At 41.6% G+C, this 17342-nt stretch overlaps 2 protein-coding genes across 2 annotated transcripts; both read left to right on the top strand.

Moving 5' to 3' along the window:
- Positions 1 to 490: 490 nt before the first annotated feature.
- On the top strand, positions 491 to 7973 carry kctd2 (potassium channel tetramerization domain containing 2). Its single transcript, XM_080454418.1, has 6 exons — positions 491 to 1234; positions 1867 to 1975; positions 2154 to 2245; positions 2508 to 2603; positions 3110 to 3235; positions 3400 to 7973. Exons 1-6 carry the CDS (start codon positions 827 to 829, stop codon positions 3427 to 3429), a joined length of 861 nt encoding a protein of 286 aa, XP_080310544.1. The 5' UTR covers positions 491 to 826; the 3' UTR covers positions 3430 to 7973.
- Positions 7974 to 8737: 764 nt separating this feature from the next.
- Positions 8738 to 16370, top strand: slc16a5a (solute carrier family 16 member 5a). The gene is made up of 5 exons (XM_080454694.1): positions 8738 to 8973; positions 9923 to 10365; positions 12140 to 12283; positions 12920 to 13747; positions 14852 to 16370. Exons 2-5 carry the CDS (start codon positions 10002 to 10004, stop codon positions 15124 to 15126), a joined length of 1611 nt encoding a protein of 536 aa, XP_080310820.1. The 5' UTR covers positions 8738 to 8973; positions 9923 to 10001; the 3' UTR covers positions 15127 to 16370.
- Positions 16371 to 17342: the final 972 nt, after the last annotated feature.

Below are 17342 nucleotides of genomic sequence, written 5' to 3'. Positions count from 1 at the left end.
GAAAATTGGAAATACTTCAGTAAAGTAAAAGTACCTCGAAATTCTACTTAAGTACAGTATTTGAGTAAATGTACTAGTGACTTTCCACCAGGTACAGATCAAACACACACGGTTTACATTCTCTCAAGACATCATTATTAGTATCTTTAGTAGACCTTGTATTGTGAATTTGTTCTTCCATGTACTGTTGTTCTCATGTCTTACTAAATAAAGTACATCAATCAATCAATCAATCAATCAATCAATCAATCAATCAATCAATCAATCAATCAATCAATCAATCAATCAACCACGTACAATTAGTATTATTCCTGTTGGGGTGAAATCTTTAATACAAATTTTAGTTGGTAAAAAAGTATACTATCACCATATAAGGTGTATATTTTGCCTCATTATTGTATATTAAATGCTAGAGGAACATGAGTTCAGCATTTTAGTTGAACTGCACAGGACTTATTTTGAAAAACGGGGGGATGACAACGGAAGTAAACAGCAATCACGTTACAACCCGGAAGAATTGCCCGTCTCTGATTAACGTTTGAATAAACAAGAATGACCAGTTTGTTTTAGGGTACAGATCAAACACACACACGGTTTAACATTCTCTCAAGACATCATTATTAGTATCTTTCTCTCGGCGGTGTGTTCGTTCGGGACAGAGGGGAGCAGGAGATCGAGTAGTGTGCGTTGCAGCTAACGCCCTAATGAAGAATAACAGCCCTGTGCTCTGTTTACAAATCGGGTAAAAAGGAAGAAATCGTTCCTCCTGCAGTGTAGCTATATAAATCGTGTATTTGTTTTAGATAGACGAGGACAAAAAAAGAATATGGCTGAACTGCACGTCGTGGAACCGAGTGGCACCACTGGCACCATAGAGCAGCCCGAGCAGCACCGCGATGTGGTGCGGGGGTCCGTGCGGCTGGCAGCAGCGTCGCCCACTCTCGTGATCCCACCGCGGAACAACCAGCCGTCGAGTCCCGGCGGCGGCTGTGGCGGCGGGGGTTCGAGCGGCGGCAGCAGCACTACCAGCCGGTCGGTGTTTGGGTTCCCGGCGGGGGGGAAGAGCAACCCGAGCTCCCCGTCAGAACAGCCCGTGGACAAGCCGGGATCTCGCTGGGTTCGCCTCAACGTCGGCGGCACCTATTTCGTCACGACCAAACAGACGCTGTGCAGGGACCCCAAGTCGTTCCTCTACCGCTTGTGTCAAGAGGACCCCGATTTAGACTCGGACAAAGTGAGTAAAAGAGTGCGTATTGCGGGGGTCTTTTCAACAGCCAAGGCCAAAGGACCCCTTAGGTGAGAGAGAGAGATGAAGCAGGGACATCCACTACATATTATTGTATGAAACTTATGATTAAACTTTTTCATAGATTTCATAGATAGCTTCATAGGCAATGTTGTACAAATTAATGTTTTTTGTTTGTTTTTTATACATTAGCTTCTCTATTAATTCACGTTAAAGTGTAATTATCAGACATTTAACCTCTTAAAGCCTCAATACTAAACTTGACCGTTGGCTCTGTACTTGGTTAGCTTTTTTCCCTCTACACCAAACCTCTGCCAAAAATGGCAGATCTACTACCTTAGCGAGTCGTTGTGAGCTTGTAGCTCTGCTATTTTTTGGCTAATGTTCCCCTCACTCCCCTCAGAATCCTATCACACAAAGGACTCCCTGTAGTAACTCTGAGGACCCCCTAGGGGTCCCGGACCCCCTGTTGAAGACACCTGGCGTATTGTTGTCCTAATGTATCTTGATATACTTTTTAAGTCTCTTATCCCAGACCCGATTGCAAAGCAGCTATCACCAATATGTTAAATTGAAACCACACTTGGTTTATTCAATCAACTTTATTGTATTTCGTTTAGGATGAGACGGGAGCTTACCTGATTGACAGGGACCCCACATACTTTGGCCCCATCCTGAATTATCTTCGGCATGGAAAACTAATCATGGATAAGAATCTGGCAGAGGAAGGTAACTAAAAAAATGCAATATCTTTGAGTGAATCCTGTGAAATACTATCAAATATAATGTTGAAGGTTTTTTAAATGGAAATATGTGGCAGCATATGAGATGTGTTGTGCAAGCAGAATTTACACTATACTTGTAGCTGCACAATGAAGTGATGCAAGGCTTTTATTTTATTTTATAGGTGTTCTTGAGGAAGCAGAGTTCTACAACATAGCATCGCTAGTGAGGTTGGTTAAGGAGAGGATCCGGGACAATGAGAACCGAACTTCTCAGGTATACAGTAGGTCTGGGAATGTTAGTGTAGCTCTGGTCAATAGCGTTAGAAGAACTCCCAACGCTATGGACCAGAGCTAATGTTAGTGGATTGGGAGTGGATGAATCTGATCTGCACTGTAATTACAAATTTACATACACATTTACATGGCGTCCCAAAATGTACTCTATCTGTACTGGCACATTGTGCTAGTGTACGTCATTGGTGTTGACGTGTGTGTGCGTGCGTGTGTGTGTGTGTGCACATCGACATGTCCCACAGGGCCCTGTGAAACATGTGTATCGAGTATTGCAGTGCCAAGAGGAGGAACTCACACAGATGGTCTCAACAATGTCAGATGGCTGGAAGTTTGAGCAGGTGGGAAAAACAGGCCCTTCTTAAAGTTGTCTTTGCAGTTAATGGTTTGTTTACCAGGTTTTGTATCAAGTTTGTGTTTTCAGATGGGTTAATACCAGTGGTCCTCAACAGTCAGTTTCTCTAATGTCACAGAATTCCTAAATATAGATTCTCTGGTTAACTCTAATATATTATATCAGATAATTTACAAACAGACCAGTTTACAGCAAATGTAATCATGATCATATACACTGTTAGTGTCCTTATTCCTTTTCTTTTTTTTAAACATTGTTATTCCATCATCACTTGACCATCAGCTTTTGCTTCCTTTTTCCTTAATCCTTACAGCTTTTATCAACTAAATACCATTTCTGCCACATTTCACAGGAGTATGCTACATTTTGAAATGTAGCATACTAGCTATTTCTTTAATTGTTTGGAAAAGAAGGGGCGCTTTAACATTTCTCTAAGGTTGACAACCTCATAACATCACACCCACCTTTTCTTGTCTGTCTTCCCCCCTTCAGCTTATAAGCATTGGCTCCTCTTATAACTATGGCAACGAGGACCAGGCTGAATTTCTATGCGTAGTTTCCCGGGAGCTTAACAACTCCACCAACGGCATTGTCATCGAGCCCACCGAGAAGGCCAAGGTGAGCTATCCACAATGTGACTCACTTCAATTACCCTCTGAGATGTCAGGAGGAGGAAATGTGAAAACAGCATTACATGCAAATTTCAGATAGTGTGAGGCTGGTGTATTTATGACAATGTTGGCTTCTATTCTGATTTTTTTGTGTTCCTTGTTTCCCTGAAGATCCTCCAGGAGAGAGGTTCACGGATGTGAAGAGATGAAACCAGACCAGACCAGAATCCTGAGCTAAAACAACACTTTACGGAAAAAAAAGAAGAACCCTTGACATTTTCTCCAGTTCCAGCCATGGTCCATGAGTTCAACCCCACCCTCCTTTCCTCTTACAAGCCCCCGACTCCCGCCTGGTCCTCTGGTGTGCCTTTCCACAGTGGGGGTTCTCCGGTGTACCCCTTCCTACAGTGCTGCAACACAACCCCCCCGCCTGCATCCTCATTACCGTAACTCCTTCATAAGCTATGGAACATTCACGGGGGATTTGAAAAGAAAAAGAGATTATGGTAGTTTTGGGGGTGAGAGAGGGCTTCTGAGGGTCATAGCCACAGTAATTCAGGCTCTCACTCTTATGACCCTAGACACAGAGCTAAATTATCATCCTCATCACCACACCATTGCAACGTTACTGGACCACCACACCCCCCCATAAGTCTGGATGCGTCCATGTGGCAGAAATCCGCGATTGTCTCCTCAGGACTCTGAAAGGACACAAGAAAGAACGAATACAACTGCTCTGACTGAGCCTCTGTTTTAACCTCCCTGACATTTACCAGCAGGGTGACTCATAACACCCTCTCACCCCTTTCCCCTCCCTCTCCCCCTCTGACCTCCCAAAGATGGGGTAGGAGGACAGACGGAGAGGCAAAAGGGAAAGTGTGGCCGGTGGCCACCTCATCACCAGGTCACAGCACGGCACACCAAGATCAGGAGACAGGAGGTCAGCAGTAAAACGAAGGAGCCACAGCAGGCAGGATGATGACTGTGTCTCTGCGTGTGCTCTGTCTCTCACGGTATGCAGCACCACTCCCTCAGATTCTTTAAACTGAGGACGGAGGGCCCAATCCTTCATCTTGCAGAGGCTCCAACTTTGTTCAGTTCAAAGGAGATCATGTATCACTCCTCAGCATCACCGCTAGCTTGATTTGCTCCATTTTCACACGGAGAGCACTCCTTTTCTTTTTCTTTTGTTTCAGTCGCAATGAGGATCATTTAAACACAAAAGAAAACAAATGACTCAAAAGACTAAAACTACACCTGTGTACAATTTGTCAAGGCATGTGAGGAATCTATATACATCTATATGGGCTACATGATGAAAATATATGAATTTGAATGCAAGTGGTGTAATTATTGATTTCTGTATCATAGTTGTCATATATTTGTGTATTATGGTGAGTAATTCTATTTAAATGAGGGCAAATTATCAGTCTTCACGAACAGTTTAGCTGAGGGGTTTCCACCCCTGAATGATAAGGGTGTGTGAGTTTCTGTATGCAGTACCTCTCTGCTTTCTGTCTGTGGCTGAAATATCAGATCCGCTGATCCACCATGTTTTTCAGCAGCACATGTTTTCTGTGGTGTTCCTAAAAGAAGAAGAAACAAATTGCAATTAATACATTTCTCTTTAGTATCCTATTTTGTTCTGTTGCATATCTTAAAATTGTAACTTGAGCTAAAATATCTCGAAAGGCCCATTTTTCCTTTTGGAAATTGTTGGACCATGGCCAATCAGTACGCTGCCTCAAAACCTGAAATGTCCTTTTCTCTCCTAGTCTTATTACATTTTGCCAATTTTCACTCACTTTTGCCTAAACTTGTTCCCAGTTTTAACGCCATCTCACAAGGATATAAAGATTGGAAAGAACTACTGCCAAAAGTTTCTAACCAGAAGTACAGGATGTACAAGGCTAGATGTTGTCCAGCCTAGTGAGCCTACCAGAACTTCCTGTAGCCCTGTACTTCTGGTTAGACACTTTTGGCATTAGTTCTAGTCCAGCTTACTGTAACTCTTGCCTCCATTTAAAATTCATACATGCAGATGACTGCATTTTCAGATTTTGCAGTCAAGTGTAGCGCTGTGGCATGAGCTGAAATGTACATGTTCACACCTCATGCTCTGATTATGTTACATCATTCAATGTGCCACATTTTCTGAGCTAAAGTGGAAAATGTAAAAAACTTCTTTGTTCCAGACAGCTTTCTTTGTGGCAGTAGATGGGTACCAATTTGTATCTTTCTCTTAACACATGTTAAGTTGCTCTTTTGTCTAAACAAAAGTCCTGTTTTTATGCTGTTTTTATTCTCTTAACATAGGACCAACATTCGGTTGCATATCTATTCAAAGGATTTGCAGGAGAATTCAGTAATTTTTATTTTATTTTATAAAAAAAAAAAACGGCCTTTGGTGCAATGACCAAGATAACAATTCTGTGTTAGCAAAAGTACAACATAGCCGGTACACCATACCACAATATAATCTAAGAACAAGATGCAACAGAATGTTGTTACCAATGTAATAGCAGGCATAAGAGTAACTTCATATGTGAAGTTTGATCCATATGTACACATATCAACTGTAGACTATGAAAGGTTGAACTTATTCTCTCCTGACTTTGTACTTATATGCTAAGAGGTATATCCTCATTTATTTCACTGGTGTTGCATTACTTTGATATACTATCCCCTGTACAAAAAATAAGTGGTGTAATTGGGTTATATCGGCATGAACAAAAATGCGTTTTAACAAAGAAAAAGAAAATCCTGTACCCTTTGCTGTGTTCAGTCAGGCCTCGGAGCTTAAATTCTCTCAATGTGATTCATTTTTTCCCCCTCCTGAGTGTGTACTGTGTAGTGTGCAGTTCTATTATTCTGAAACATGAAGACAACGCTCATGCTGCTAAGAATGCCCCACCATCTCGACGAGAGGGTACTTTTGAGCCTAAGTTATAGTTTGTCATATGCCAGTGTCGCTTGTGGAAAATAATTGACACTCAACCAAAAAAAGAATGTTGTTTTTGTCAAACAACACTGTTGTATGACAGTTTAAGTTAGGCTTCATTCCTCTCTGGGACCTTTTCAAAGCACCCGAGATATTTTGTTTCCCTTTGTCTGTGTCCGTGTCGTGCCTTTGACCTGTGTTGTGCACAGTTGTTGTCCCTTTGTCTTGAGGCTCCTCTCATATACCTTTTTAAAAAGCCAGGAGACAAACTGAGGTTCCCGTATAATTTGGCCATCAGCTCAGTCTTCATCACATAAGCCTTATTTATACTCCGTTGCGTGCCAGTGTCACACTGAAGAAGGCAGATCTAGATCAGCTGTTTTCATGATACGACACTACGCGTAACCAACTATAAATCAGGCATTAGTGTTTCACTGAGAGGTCAAGAGGGATTAGATTTATGCAAGTTTGTTCTCTCCTAATTTTTTTCTTTGTTTTTTCAACGTGTACTGCTTGATTGAAAATAATTGGGTTTAATTCCTGCTTCCTATGTGCCAATACTGTTGAAATATCTCCACTGATCATACCTGCCACTCCTGATGCTTCAAGTCTGTCTGCATTCCACTGTTGCAGGGTCTTTCATCTATACCCATGGTGGTGCAATGCTGTTATGTCTACAGTGCAGGGAAAGAAGCATGAAGCAGTTAAAAACAGGGATGGTTAGAAAGAACACTTTCACCCTTTGCATATCTTAGTAAAAATCTAGCACTTTTTTGTTAGAGAAAAAAAAGAGACCGCTTTACTAATGCTCACATTCTATATTGAGTTTTTGTGGCTGCTTTGAGGCAACTAAATCTGCAGTGTTCCCTTTCTTAGATGGATTGAATCAACTCTCAAAGCACTTAATGTATCGCTTTTGTGAACCTCAATAGACCTTCTGCTGTAGAGTAATTACCTTAATATTTGATCCATCGACCTGTTATTTTAAAGGCCAAAACAAGGTAAGCTCAACAAATTGCTTTCACTGTCACCTACAGTACACAATACAATGTACAAAAAAAATGAAAACTTGTTTTGGCACGTGAAAACACAAGAGCATGCTTTGTCCTAGAGATTCTGATGTTGTGTTGCTGGAATTTGTCTGACCTCTGTGTTAGTGCAAAGTGTATGTGATGCATGGTTGGAAAGCAGGCGGGAGGCATGGCTCTGTGGTAGGTGTAGATTTCTTGTGTGGGTCTACAACTAGTTGTATTCTGTATTCTCTAATCACATGTTCAGTTCTCTGTGTTCTTTTCTGTATCCTGTCATGTCGATTTAACCTAACAGTAGTTCAAAAATAGCTAGTTTTGCACTTGACTTAACCAAAATGAACCAATAGGTCAGACTGCAGAATCCCTTAAGGCCCTTACAACGGATATAGCATTTATTCAGCCCACAGGTTCACACACAAATAAAGAAGGCCTTTTAATTCATGGCTCATTTTGCCGCTGTTATAATCTGTAAACACCTGCATGCGTTTGTGGACATACACACTAGTACACACATTTAGACGTATTGGAGATATCTTCTAATAATAATTTTGAGTGTTCATTTATCGACAGTATTGATGTCAAATGTGAATATTCTTGATGGAGACTGTGGAGAACTGTTGGGGAGCTGACAAAAACACTTTTGTCTTATTGTCCTTTCACTTTTATTTATTTCATATTTTGGAATTTTGTCTACCAATGCTGTTTCTTTACATGTAACAACTTTAACAAAACCCAGTCTGGTTTTTAATCATAAAATGTGTATGTGTTTTAAAGTGTGTGTGGTTCATTTGTTTAGGCGGCATCTAATGAACAAATCTGTTCATGTGACTTGTCTGTTATCACAGGCATTTCCTGAAATGACCTTGTCCTTGTATAACTTCTGTTTGCTGCAATTCATCCACTGCTTCCTCTTGTTACACTGGTTATTCTGGCTGACAGTTGTTATTCAGATTTTAGCTCTTTTTCAGCATCCACTGGTTCCTCTTGTTACACTGCTTAGTCTGGCTCATTTATTTTGACCTGAGCAAAACGATTTCCCCTTTTGGATAATAAAACATCTAATCCAATCTATTCAGAACCACTTTATTACCTGTATATCTAGAAAATACAGGAATCGGTTTTGGCCAAGGTGCAAGAATATGAATGAAACATATTATGACAATATTAATATAAGACGACAAATTTGGGCATTATTACAATAAGTAGGCTAGTGTAACAGCTATAGTACTTAGTGGTTACAAACTGTATGGTATCCCATAATAGGCTACATAGGTATGTAACTGGCGCACAGACAGTAGCCTACACCCAGTGCTGCTTGCCTGGGCTGTGGCCATGAACATGAACATGACCATGACCGACACACACGGGCCTACTACTGTAACACGTCCCACAGAATACCTCATTTATGCTTCGTGGTACGACGGCGTCGCGAGGCGCAAATAGCCGATCTGCAAGCTCACAGCGCGTCGCATCAGCGACGCGCTGTGAGCTCGCAGATCGGCTATTTTCGGCGCGCGACACCGCCGTACCGTCAACTAAAAGCATGGATCCGCTTTGGAGCCCCTCTGAAGTTGTGCCTCCGCCCACCTAGAACACATTTATTGTGTCTTGACTGTCTTCAAGGCGGAAAGGCAACGGTCGGTCACTCACAGCATCTTGTTTGTATAACGTGTTTGACTTGACTGAGCATGGATGCGGGCGTTGAGGCGGAGGAGAAACGCTTATAACGACAGAAGACGCGACACATGGAAATAGACACATATATAACACAAGGTATGGACGGATTTTGAACTGTACAGCATGAATGATGGTTTCTGCCGTTTCCTTCCTGGTTGTTCTGTATTTCTCTAGCGATCAATATCAGCGGGTTAAAGTCTACCCCGCTGATATTGATCACAGGATGGTGATATATTATATTATTATATTATATTATTATATTATATTATATTATTATATTATATTATATTATATTATATTATATTATATTATATTATATTATATTATATTATATTATATTATATTGTATTATATTATATATTTCACAAAGCATAAAAAAAAGAAACAGAAGCAAACTAGCAGATTTAGGAGTGTACTATTTTGTGTACAGTAGGTTATACATTTCCCATTCAGCGGGGTCCGGGGTTGTTTTTTTAATGACAAAATATCGGGTTCGAGCGAGGTTTTAACCCATGACGTATACACTGACCTTTTGGGGCGACAAAATAATACATTCATTGAAGATGCCACGTGGATGAGAGTGAGCAGCTAAGTGCTTAATGTGGAAACCTTTATTTAATGGCACGTCCAGTCAGTGTGGTTGGTAAACTGTCAAATTGTCTTGCTGCTTAACGCAGATTTGACCAGTAAATAGGAGAATATCTGACAGCAGCAGCAGCAGCGCCAGCGGGCTGTTCTGTTCATGACACACTGACTGTTGACCAATGCTGCTGAAATTATGCAAGGATCCATTTCAGCCTCCACAGAGGGCCATTCATTTCAGGATTTTCCCAAGTACTTGCAAGTTTCATACTAGACAAGTATTATTAACTCCTCCAGTCTCAACACGAAAAATACACTCCAGAAACCTATACGAATAAGACATATTATGTACATGTAGGCTACATGTTTTAATTCAGGTAGTTTTTATAAATTAAATACACAATTGTAAATAATATTTGTTTGGCTAAGTCTGATTTGATTATGTCCTCTTTTTATGTTGAAGGTTACTGAAGTTAAGTTGACATGGATATCAGTAACTGTAGTGCTACTACAGGGACACTGCCTGAGAGCCTGAGCAGAAAATGACTTTTAGGAATGGGCACAGAGGGACAAGTGACTACTGCTTCCAGATGGACCCCACCAGGGTCCCTGAGCAGGCAAATGGTGTGGAGACGGTGGCAGAAGCCATCAACTATGACTCTGAGGAGGGGGCAAAGCGCGACCATGAGACCAGAGACGCCGTGCCCATGCCGGGGGCAGTCACAGCACCTGATGGGGGCTGGGGCTGGGTGGTGCTGGTTGCCACCATCCTCGTCCTGGCTATGACCCTCGCCTTTCCCTCCTGTGTGGGGATCTTCTACAACGACCTCCAGAATGAATTCCAGGCCACCAATAGTGAGACGTCCTGGGTGCCTTCCATTATGACATCGGTGCTTCATGCTGGAGGTACTGTATTAAGCACGAATTGCTGGAATCTATCTGTAAAGAAAAAAAGCTTGGAAAAAAATCACAATGTTGTCCAGTTTTTGGTTTTGGTCAACAAACCGCTATACGTAACCCAAGTAGGGGGTGGATATCTGAATCCCGAGACGAGACAACTTATGGTATTTTATAGTATTTAACCCTTTCATCGTGTCAGCTCTGTGTCAGTCATTGAAATATTGGAATCTTAAGTTTTCTTAGATAATGTTTTTTTTTAATGTATTTGCATAACTTTCATGCAGAGAGACAAGGCAATCTATCCATTAAAAATGCCCTATAAATCCATTTTAAAACATTGATGTTTTAAAATCTTAACAGAACTACAGAACTACTACTATTAGATAGTTACATATTAACTACATAATTGGTTCCATGTCATACATGACTAAAGGTATGGTGCCATAAACCTTCAAAACTGCTGAAGTTAAAACTGGAAGAGTCAGTTGATTACAGTGAAAGATTACTTTATCTCCATTCTCCACATTGTTTGGCTAGACACAATAATAAGTAGGTTGGGAGTGGCTTATTGTCGGCAGCCGATAACACGCGGGAGTCTGTCCCAGGTACAATGCGCTAGACCCCTGAGAGATGGATTGCTGAGGTGAAGCGCCACACCTACCATCAGGTCCCAGTACTTACCGCACGACTTACCGCACCCAAGCCGGGCTACTCATGCGATGAGTTGGCGGTGCCCGGGATCGAACCCATGACCTTGTGGTCTAAAGGCGAGAGGCATACCGACTGAGCTACCCGGACACGAGCCAACTGAATTTTGCACATGCCACCATTTGTATTGTTAGTATTTTTTTAGGAAGTTGGATGCAGGAGATTATGTAACGTAATTTACATGAAACACAGAAGTAGGGTGGACAATAGATAAACATTGTCAGCGAAGACCCATGTGAATATCTGACTGTACTGCAAACCATTATCAAACTTATTGACTGTCACTAGTTATAGGGAACCTATTATAGGGAAGCCAGGATTCATTATTCTGTAAGTTATGGCCTGATGGCCTGTTGCCTAAGGCCTCCCTCACACAGTTAAAACAAGTGTTTTGTCGTTGCCTTATCCCTTACGTGAGGCATAAGGCCATTTCAATTCATTCCCTATGGAAGTCACATGGTTTGATAAAACTGACTTGCTTCGCCGCTCTCTGGCTTTACTCCCCCTACCCTAAGGCAAGTCAGTTTTATCAAACCATGTGACTTCCATAGGGAATGAATTGAAGTTTTTTTTTCTCCAGGTTTTCAAATATATGCAGAACATACAAATGACATAAAAGCACCAATGAAACAAAAACAGCCTGAACAAAACACAGAATGCACAATTTTTCAACTGCCTCAAACTGTCCTGTCAGAGCTTGTTTACGAATGGTGAGCAATGAGGACGTTTGGAACTAAACTTCCTGAACTATTATGGAGTGATGTAATGTGAGGCTGCTGAGGCAAACCACAGTTTGATTTTGTTGCGCAAACATCTGAGACTTAAGTGTGTTTTAACAAGAGTTAATGGATTAAAACGAGCACACGTCAAGTGTACATAGACATTTCACACACGGTGACCCACAAACGCAAACCCTTGTTCAAGATCAAGAACAGCTATACAGCTATACCTAAAACCTACTTGCTAGCATTTAATCAAACATGATGTCAGAATAAGAACATGCACTTTCTGTTACTGTGTAGCTCTTTGTCCTTTAATGTGTATTTAACCAAGCTCATTTCATTATCTACAGGTCCTCTCTGCAGTGTGCTGGTGGAAAGGTTTGGTTGCCGAGCAACAGTTATGATGGGCGGAGTCTTAAGTGGGCTTGGAATGATTGCTAGCTCATTCACCCAGTCCATCATTCAGCTCTACATCACTGCTGGGATCATAACAGGTCAGAGACCTTTGACAGAGATGCTGTCAACACACAACACAGACTTGTTTGTTTCGGTTATGTACACTAGAGTCTAATACCAGTCTGGCCGATGTATCAGTCATTATTTGAAATCAGTATCAGTATCAATCAACCTGGTGTCCCTATTTAAGTTTTAAAATAGCAGATCTACAAGCTAACAACACTTCACAATGTGTTTTGAATTTGAATAGGGCTTAAGTGGTTAAATAAAGTTCTGTTTGTTGTTTTATCTATCAAAAAGTTATTTGTGCTTATTTTTATTAGATTTCTTGCTAAAAGTTAAATGCTCTCAAATACAAACTTTAATGACATCAAAGTTTTTCAAATTGATTAGAAAATGTTGCACTTTTATTGGCCAAAACATCAATAATTGGTGGTCAAGGACTTTCCAATATTTGGATCGGCATCGGTCGGGCTCTAGGGTTCACCGTTAGAAAGGTCCAACATCTCAAGGAGGCGCTGTATTTTAATCTATGCCTTTAAAATAAGTAACTATAATTTCCACTTTTCTGTTCGGAATAACTCATTTCCACATATGATGTACATAAGAGCAAAATGGCCTCCAGGTGAATGTGGTCAATTGTCCATTGTGACACTTGTCCTCCATTATTCCAGGTCTGGGGTTCTGCTTCAGCTTCCAGCCCGCTGTGACCATTCTTGGACATTACTTTGTACGTCGACGCACGTTTGCCAATGCCATGTCCTCCACGGGCACAGCCCTGGGCCTGTGCACACTGCCATTCCTCGGTAACTACCTCCATGCAGAACTGGGTTGGCGCGGAAGCTTCCTCGTCCTGGGTGCCGTCCTACTCAACTGTTGTGTCTGTGGAGCAGTGATGAGACCCCTTGCGCCCCCCAAGCGCCGCGGCCAGCCCCTGATGAACCATGACCCCCCTAAGCTGGAGGAAGAGGAGAAGGTTAGGGCGAGGACGATGATAAGCTACGTTTTGACTGTCCTGGGCAAGCACATGGCCTTTGACTTGTTCCGCAAGAACCCACGGTACCGTGCATACACCATAGGCATTACCTGGATGATGCTGGGTTTTATTGTGCCACTGATATTCCTAGTACCATATGCCACAGCCTATGGCATGGAGCAGGGCCAGGCTGCGCTGCTCCTCTCCATCCTGGGAATCGTCAACATCGTGGTGAGGCCGCCTGTCGGTATCCTCTTCAACCTGCCCTTTTTCAAGGGGCGTCACATCTATGTGTTTTCCTCAGCCCTGCTGTTGAACGGGCTCAGTAACTGCATCTGCTGCTTCGGGCACAGCTTCAACATTCTGCTGGGCTTTGTGCTGGCATTTGGACTGTCTATGGCGCTGGTGGGCTCACTGATGTTTACCGTGCTCATGGATACGGTGGAGATGAGTCGCTTCCCCGCAGCACTGGGCTTGCTTTCTATCATGGAGAGCGTTACTCTGCTCATTGGCCCTCCACTGGCAGGTACTGTAAAACACAGGCTGAGAAGAACTTAGGAGCTTAGAATCAGATCAGGTACACACACATTACTGAAGAGCGAGGACTTTAAAATAGCCCACTTTTCAATGTGCTATTTTAAAGTCCTCCACTCAAAAATGTGTAGACTATTCTACCTCCAGGTCCCCAAGCTGTGGATTGACCTCCCCTCTCAGTCAAGACTGCAGTCACTCCCCATTTCCTGCCATAGTCTAAAAACTCACCTCTCCAGACTCCACCTCACCCCATAGCACTCCTTATTTCCTCACTTTTCGTTGCCTATTTTCAATAGATGTAGGTGTATGTTAGTTACTTACTGTGCTATACTAGTTTACATAGACATACTGTATAGTACTGTTTGCTTGACCACAAATGCTAAGAATGTTATTTAGATAGCATGTTGTTTTGACAGATGCTAGGTTTGATGTTTGTCTGGTACCCTACTGTAGTTCCTTTGTAGCACTAAATTGTTTTCTTTGCGCTCCATTTCCTTGACCTTTTACCATGTTGTTTGCACAATGTAAGTCACTCTGGATGAAGAGCATTATGCTAAGTGCTTAAATTGTTCATGGAGTCAGTGGAAGTCAATATACAGCCCTCATCAGCAAAGTAAAATAAACCTGTGTGCACAGGCATTTGCTGTGCACATAAAAGACTGCACAAGAAGTCTAGAGTGTTCAGCAGTTCCCTCAGGGGAACAACTGAAGAGGGGCTGAAGGGGGCAGGGCTAGTGTGTGGCTGGTGGTATTAGTTGCGTACGAAATCGGGGAAAGGGCACAGACTCCTGTTTCACTGCCACAGCCTTCTTAAATGTCAGCAGTGCTTCCCTCGTGTTCACACTCAGTGTTCACATATCGACCACATTAATTGCACAACAGTGCTTCAAGTCAGAGTGTGATATTCATGTATTGTAGCATGTTAATATATTTGAGTTATTGAACTTTATGTTTGAGTAAATCTCAGTGGTAAGGGGAAAATGTTGAAAATGGGTGAAAAACAGATGAAGAGGGGAACAGCGATTCTCCCTTGTGAGTGACTTTTCTCCTGTCGTTACTAGTAATATTAATGATGTCCCTGTGGTTGTTTTTTTAGGTGTCCTGGTGGACAGGACAGGGCAGTACTTCCATATGTTCGCTGTCTGCAGCGCTGTTGTGGCCTCGTCTGGCGTGTTCCTCATGGTGTCATTTTACTGGCTGGATAAGAGGGATGCGCAGACTTCAGAACAGGGCCAGCCCGCAGCCCTGACCGAACCCTCAAAACCTGTAGCTGACACAGCTCCACACTGCGAGTACAGCAGTGTACCCACAGAGGGAGACAAAGAGCAGGACTCGGACTCCCGGACGGAGCATATCACCAGCAGCATCTGAACGTGATCTTACCTCACCCCCTAACACACATTAGACCTGAATCAAACAGTGTTAGCAAACTGTTCGCTTCATGTGTTTCAACTCACTTCACATACCATAATGATGGAGCTGGGCCTGGGAATGTACAACACATACACTGTAGCATGTGTAGTATGTGAGCATTTGAAAGTTCGAGTATCTCTTGTGACTGACAACGTACCAGAAGAATTGTCCCCCAGCCCTGGCCATTTGGTACTGCAAATATGTTGAACCAAACGCTGAGATGTGTTTGCAAGTATAATCTTTAATCTGAGACTTGAGTGTTGACCCACTACACACCAAAACAAACAGCGCTGTACGTTATAATATGAAATATGTGTTTGGACTGTATATCATAATATGCTGCTAACCATGTGGATATGATGTCACAGTCCATTATATACTCTTAATTATATACACACACTGTTTGAAACCAAGCCGTATCAGTCATTCAACAGAGGAAAAGAAGTCTACTTTCCTCTTACTTTAACTAATAAGCTGAGCATGGTATTGAGTTTACAAGTCGCACCCAGTATAATAGAAGTGGGTCGTTCTCTTAGTAACTCATAGTCATACACTGTCGAGCAGATGATGTGAGAAAAGGAATGCCTACTCTATAAGTAGTAACTAAGCATACATGTTTATCTGCATGCTTCTCATCCCTTCATGACAGTGCCTTTTTTTGTATACCCCCCTGAGTTGCGTTTGTATTTGAAAACAATCATTGGAGAGATGTTATTACTCAGAACCTCTGCATTTGTGTTTAAATAAGCATAAATGTTGTCATATTGCAATACCGTTTACATAGGGTTTGACCCATATTTCGCGGTATTCTATGAACATATTACACATTCATTATGGGTGTGACTGACTGTAACAAAATTATATCTAAAAGCCTGCTTGCTTTTTGATGTGACATGACTGAAAGCAAGGACATTGCATAGTTGTGAATATTGCCAGACATTAATGACACAACATAGCCTACAATATATGCCTGTGTTTTAGCTGGTATTTCTGCATATTCCAGGTAAGTGAGTATTACAATGATTGAAGGAATACAATTCCTCATTTTGACATTGAAAGTACATGGTGGTGTAATAATGTCTTTTCTGCAATTTAGTATTTTTGTAAGGGCTAGTATTGCTTTTGGGCCAAATTACAGTATACCTTTCATATGAATGCCTTATTTATACACTATGGGAAAATAAAGTAAAGCGTTTATCAAATATGTTTTCTTTGTATCATCATTGGGAACGCAATGTAACGTTATTAGGCATTATGTTATGTGAGCGCTTCATCAAGCAGTCTGGCAGTGGTGGAAAGTAACTAAGTACATTTACTCAAGTACTGTACTTAAGTACAATTTTGAGGTATTTTTTACTTTACTGGAGTATTTCCAATTTTCAGTACTTGACTTCACAACTTTTCAAATGTATAAAAATCTTTTGAAAATAGCAGATCTACAAGCTCACAATGCGTTGCATCACGACGTGAGCTTGTAGATCTGCTATTTTCAAATGGCCGAAATGTATATACTGTAGGGCTGAAGTGGTCAATATGTTTTGTAATAATAGGCCTAATCAAAATCTACAAAGCAACTATTAACTAAATAATTGTAGTGGAGTAAAAGTATAATATTTGCCTCTGAGATGTAGTGGAGAAGAAGTGCACAATGAGTACTTTCTACTTTTGGTACTTTCAGTACATTTTGAAACCAATACTTTTGTACTTTTACTCATGAATGAATTCCGGACTTTTACTTGTATAATTACAGAGTATTTCTACATTGCAGTATTGATACTTTCACCTAAGTAAAACCTTTGAGTACTTCATCCACCACTGCAGTCTTGTGATCCATGTGCATGTCGCCATCAAGTGGTCATACTATACTAATGAAACCTGAAGATAAAAAGCCTTTCAAGGAAAAGAAACGGACGTGGAACAGCAGCTGAACGCATGGATTCACTAAAAGAGGGGCTGGACTGTAATGTATTATATATATCGTTACATGGAGTCAGACCGTTTTAAATTAAGGTGTTCTATAGTGGTTTCCAAATGGGTCGAAGACGAACGATCTGCCTCGATAGGGAAAGTGAAAGTGAAAGTAAAAGCGTGTTAAGCGTCCTCCTAGGCTCCAAGTGAGACAACAACGGTAAGTCTGGGATCAAAATATGGTCCAATAACATCTTTAACAACAC

Source organism: Gymnoscopelus braueri (genome assembly GCF_963280865.1).
Source record: "Gymnoscopelus braueri genome assembly, chromosome: 17".
In the NCBI taxonomy this organism is placed as follows: domain Eukaryota; kingdom Metazoa; phylum Chordata; class Actinopteri; order Myctophiformes; family Myctophidae; genus Gymnoscopelus; species Gymnoscopelus braueri.
The sequence above is the reverse complement of the archived record's forward strand: the minus strand, read 5'-3'. Positions and strand labels throughout refer to the sequence as shown.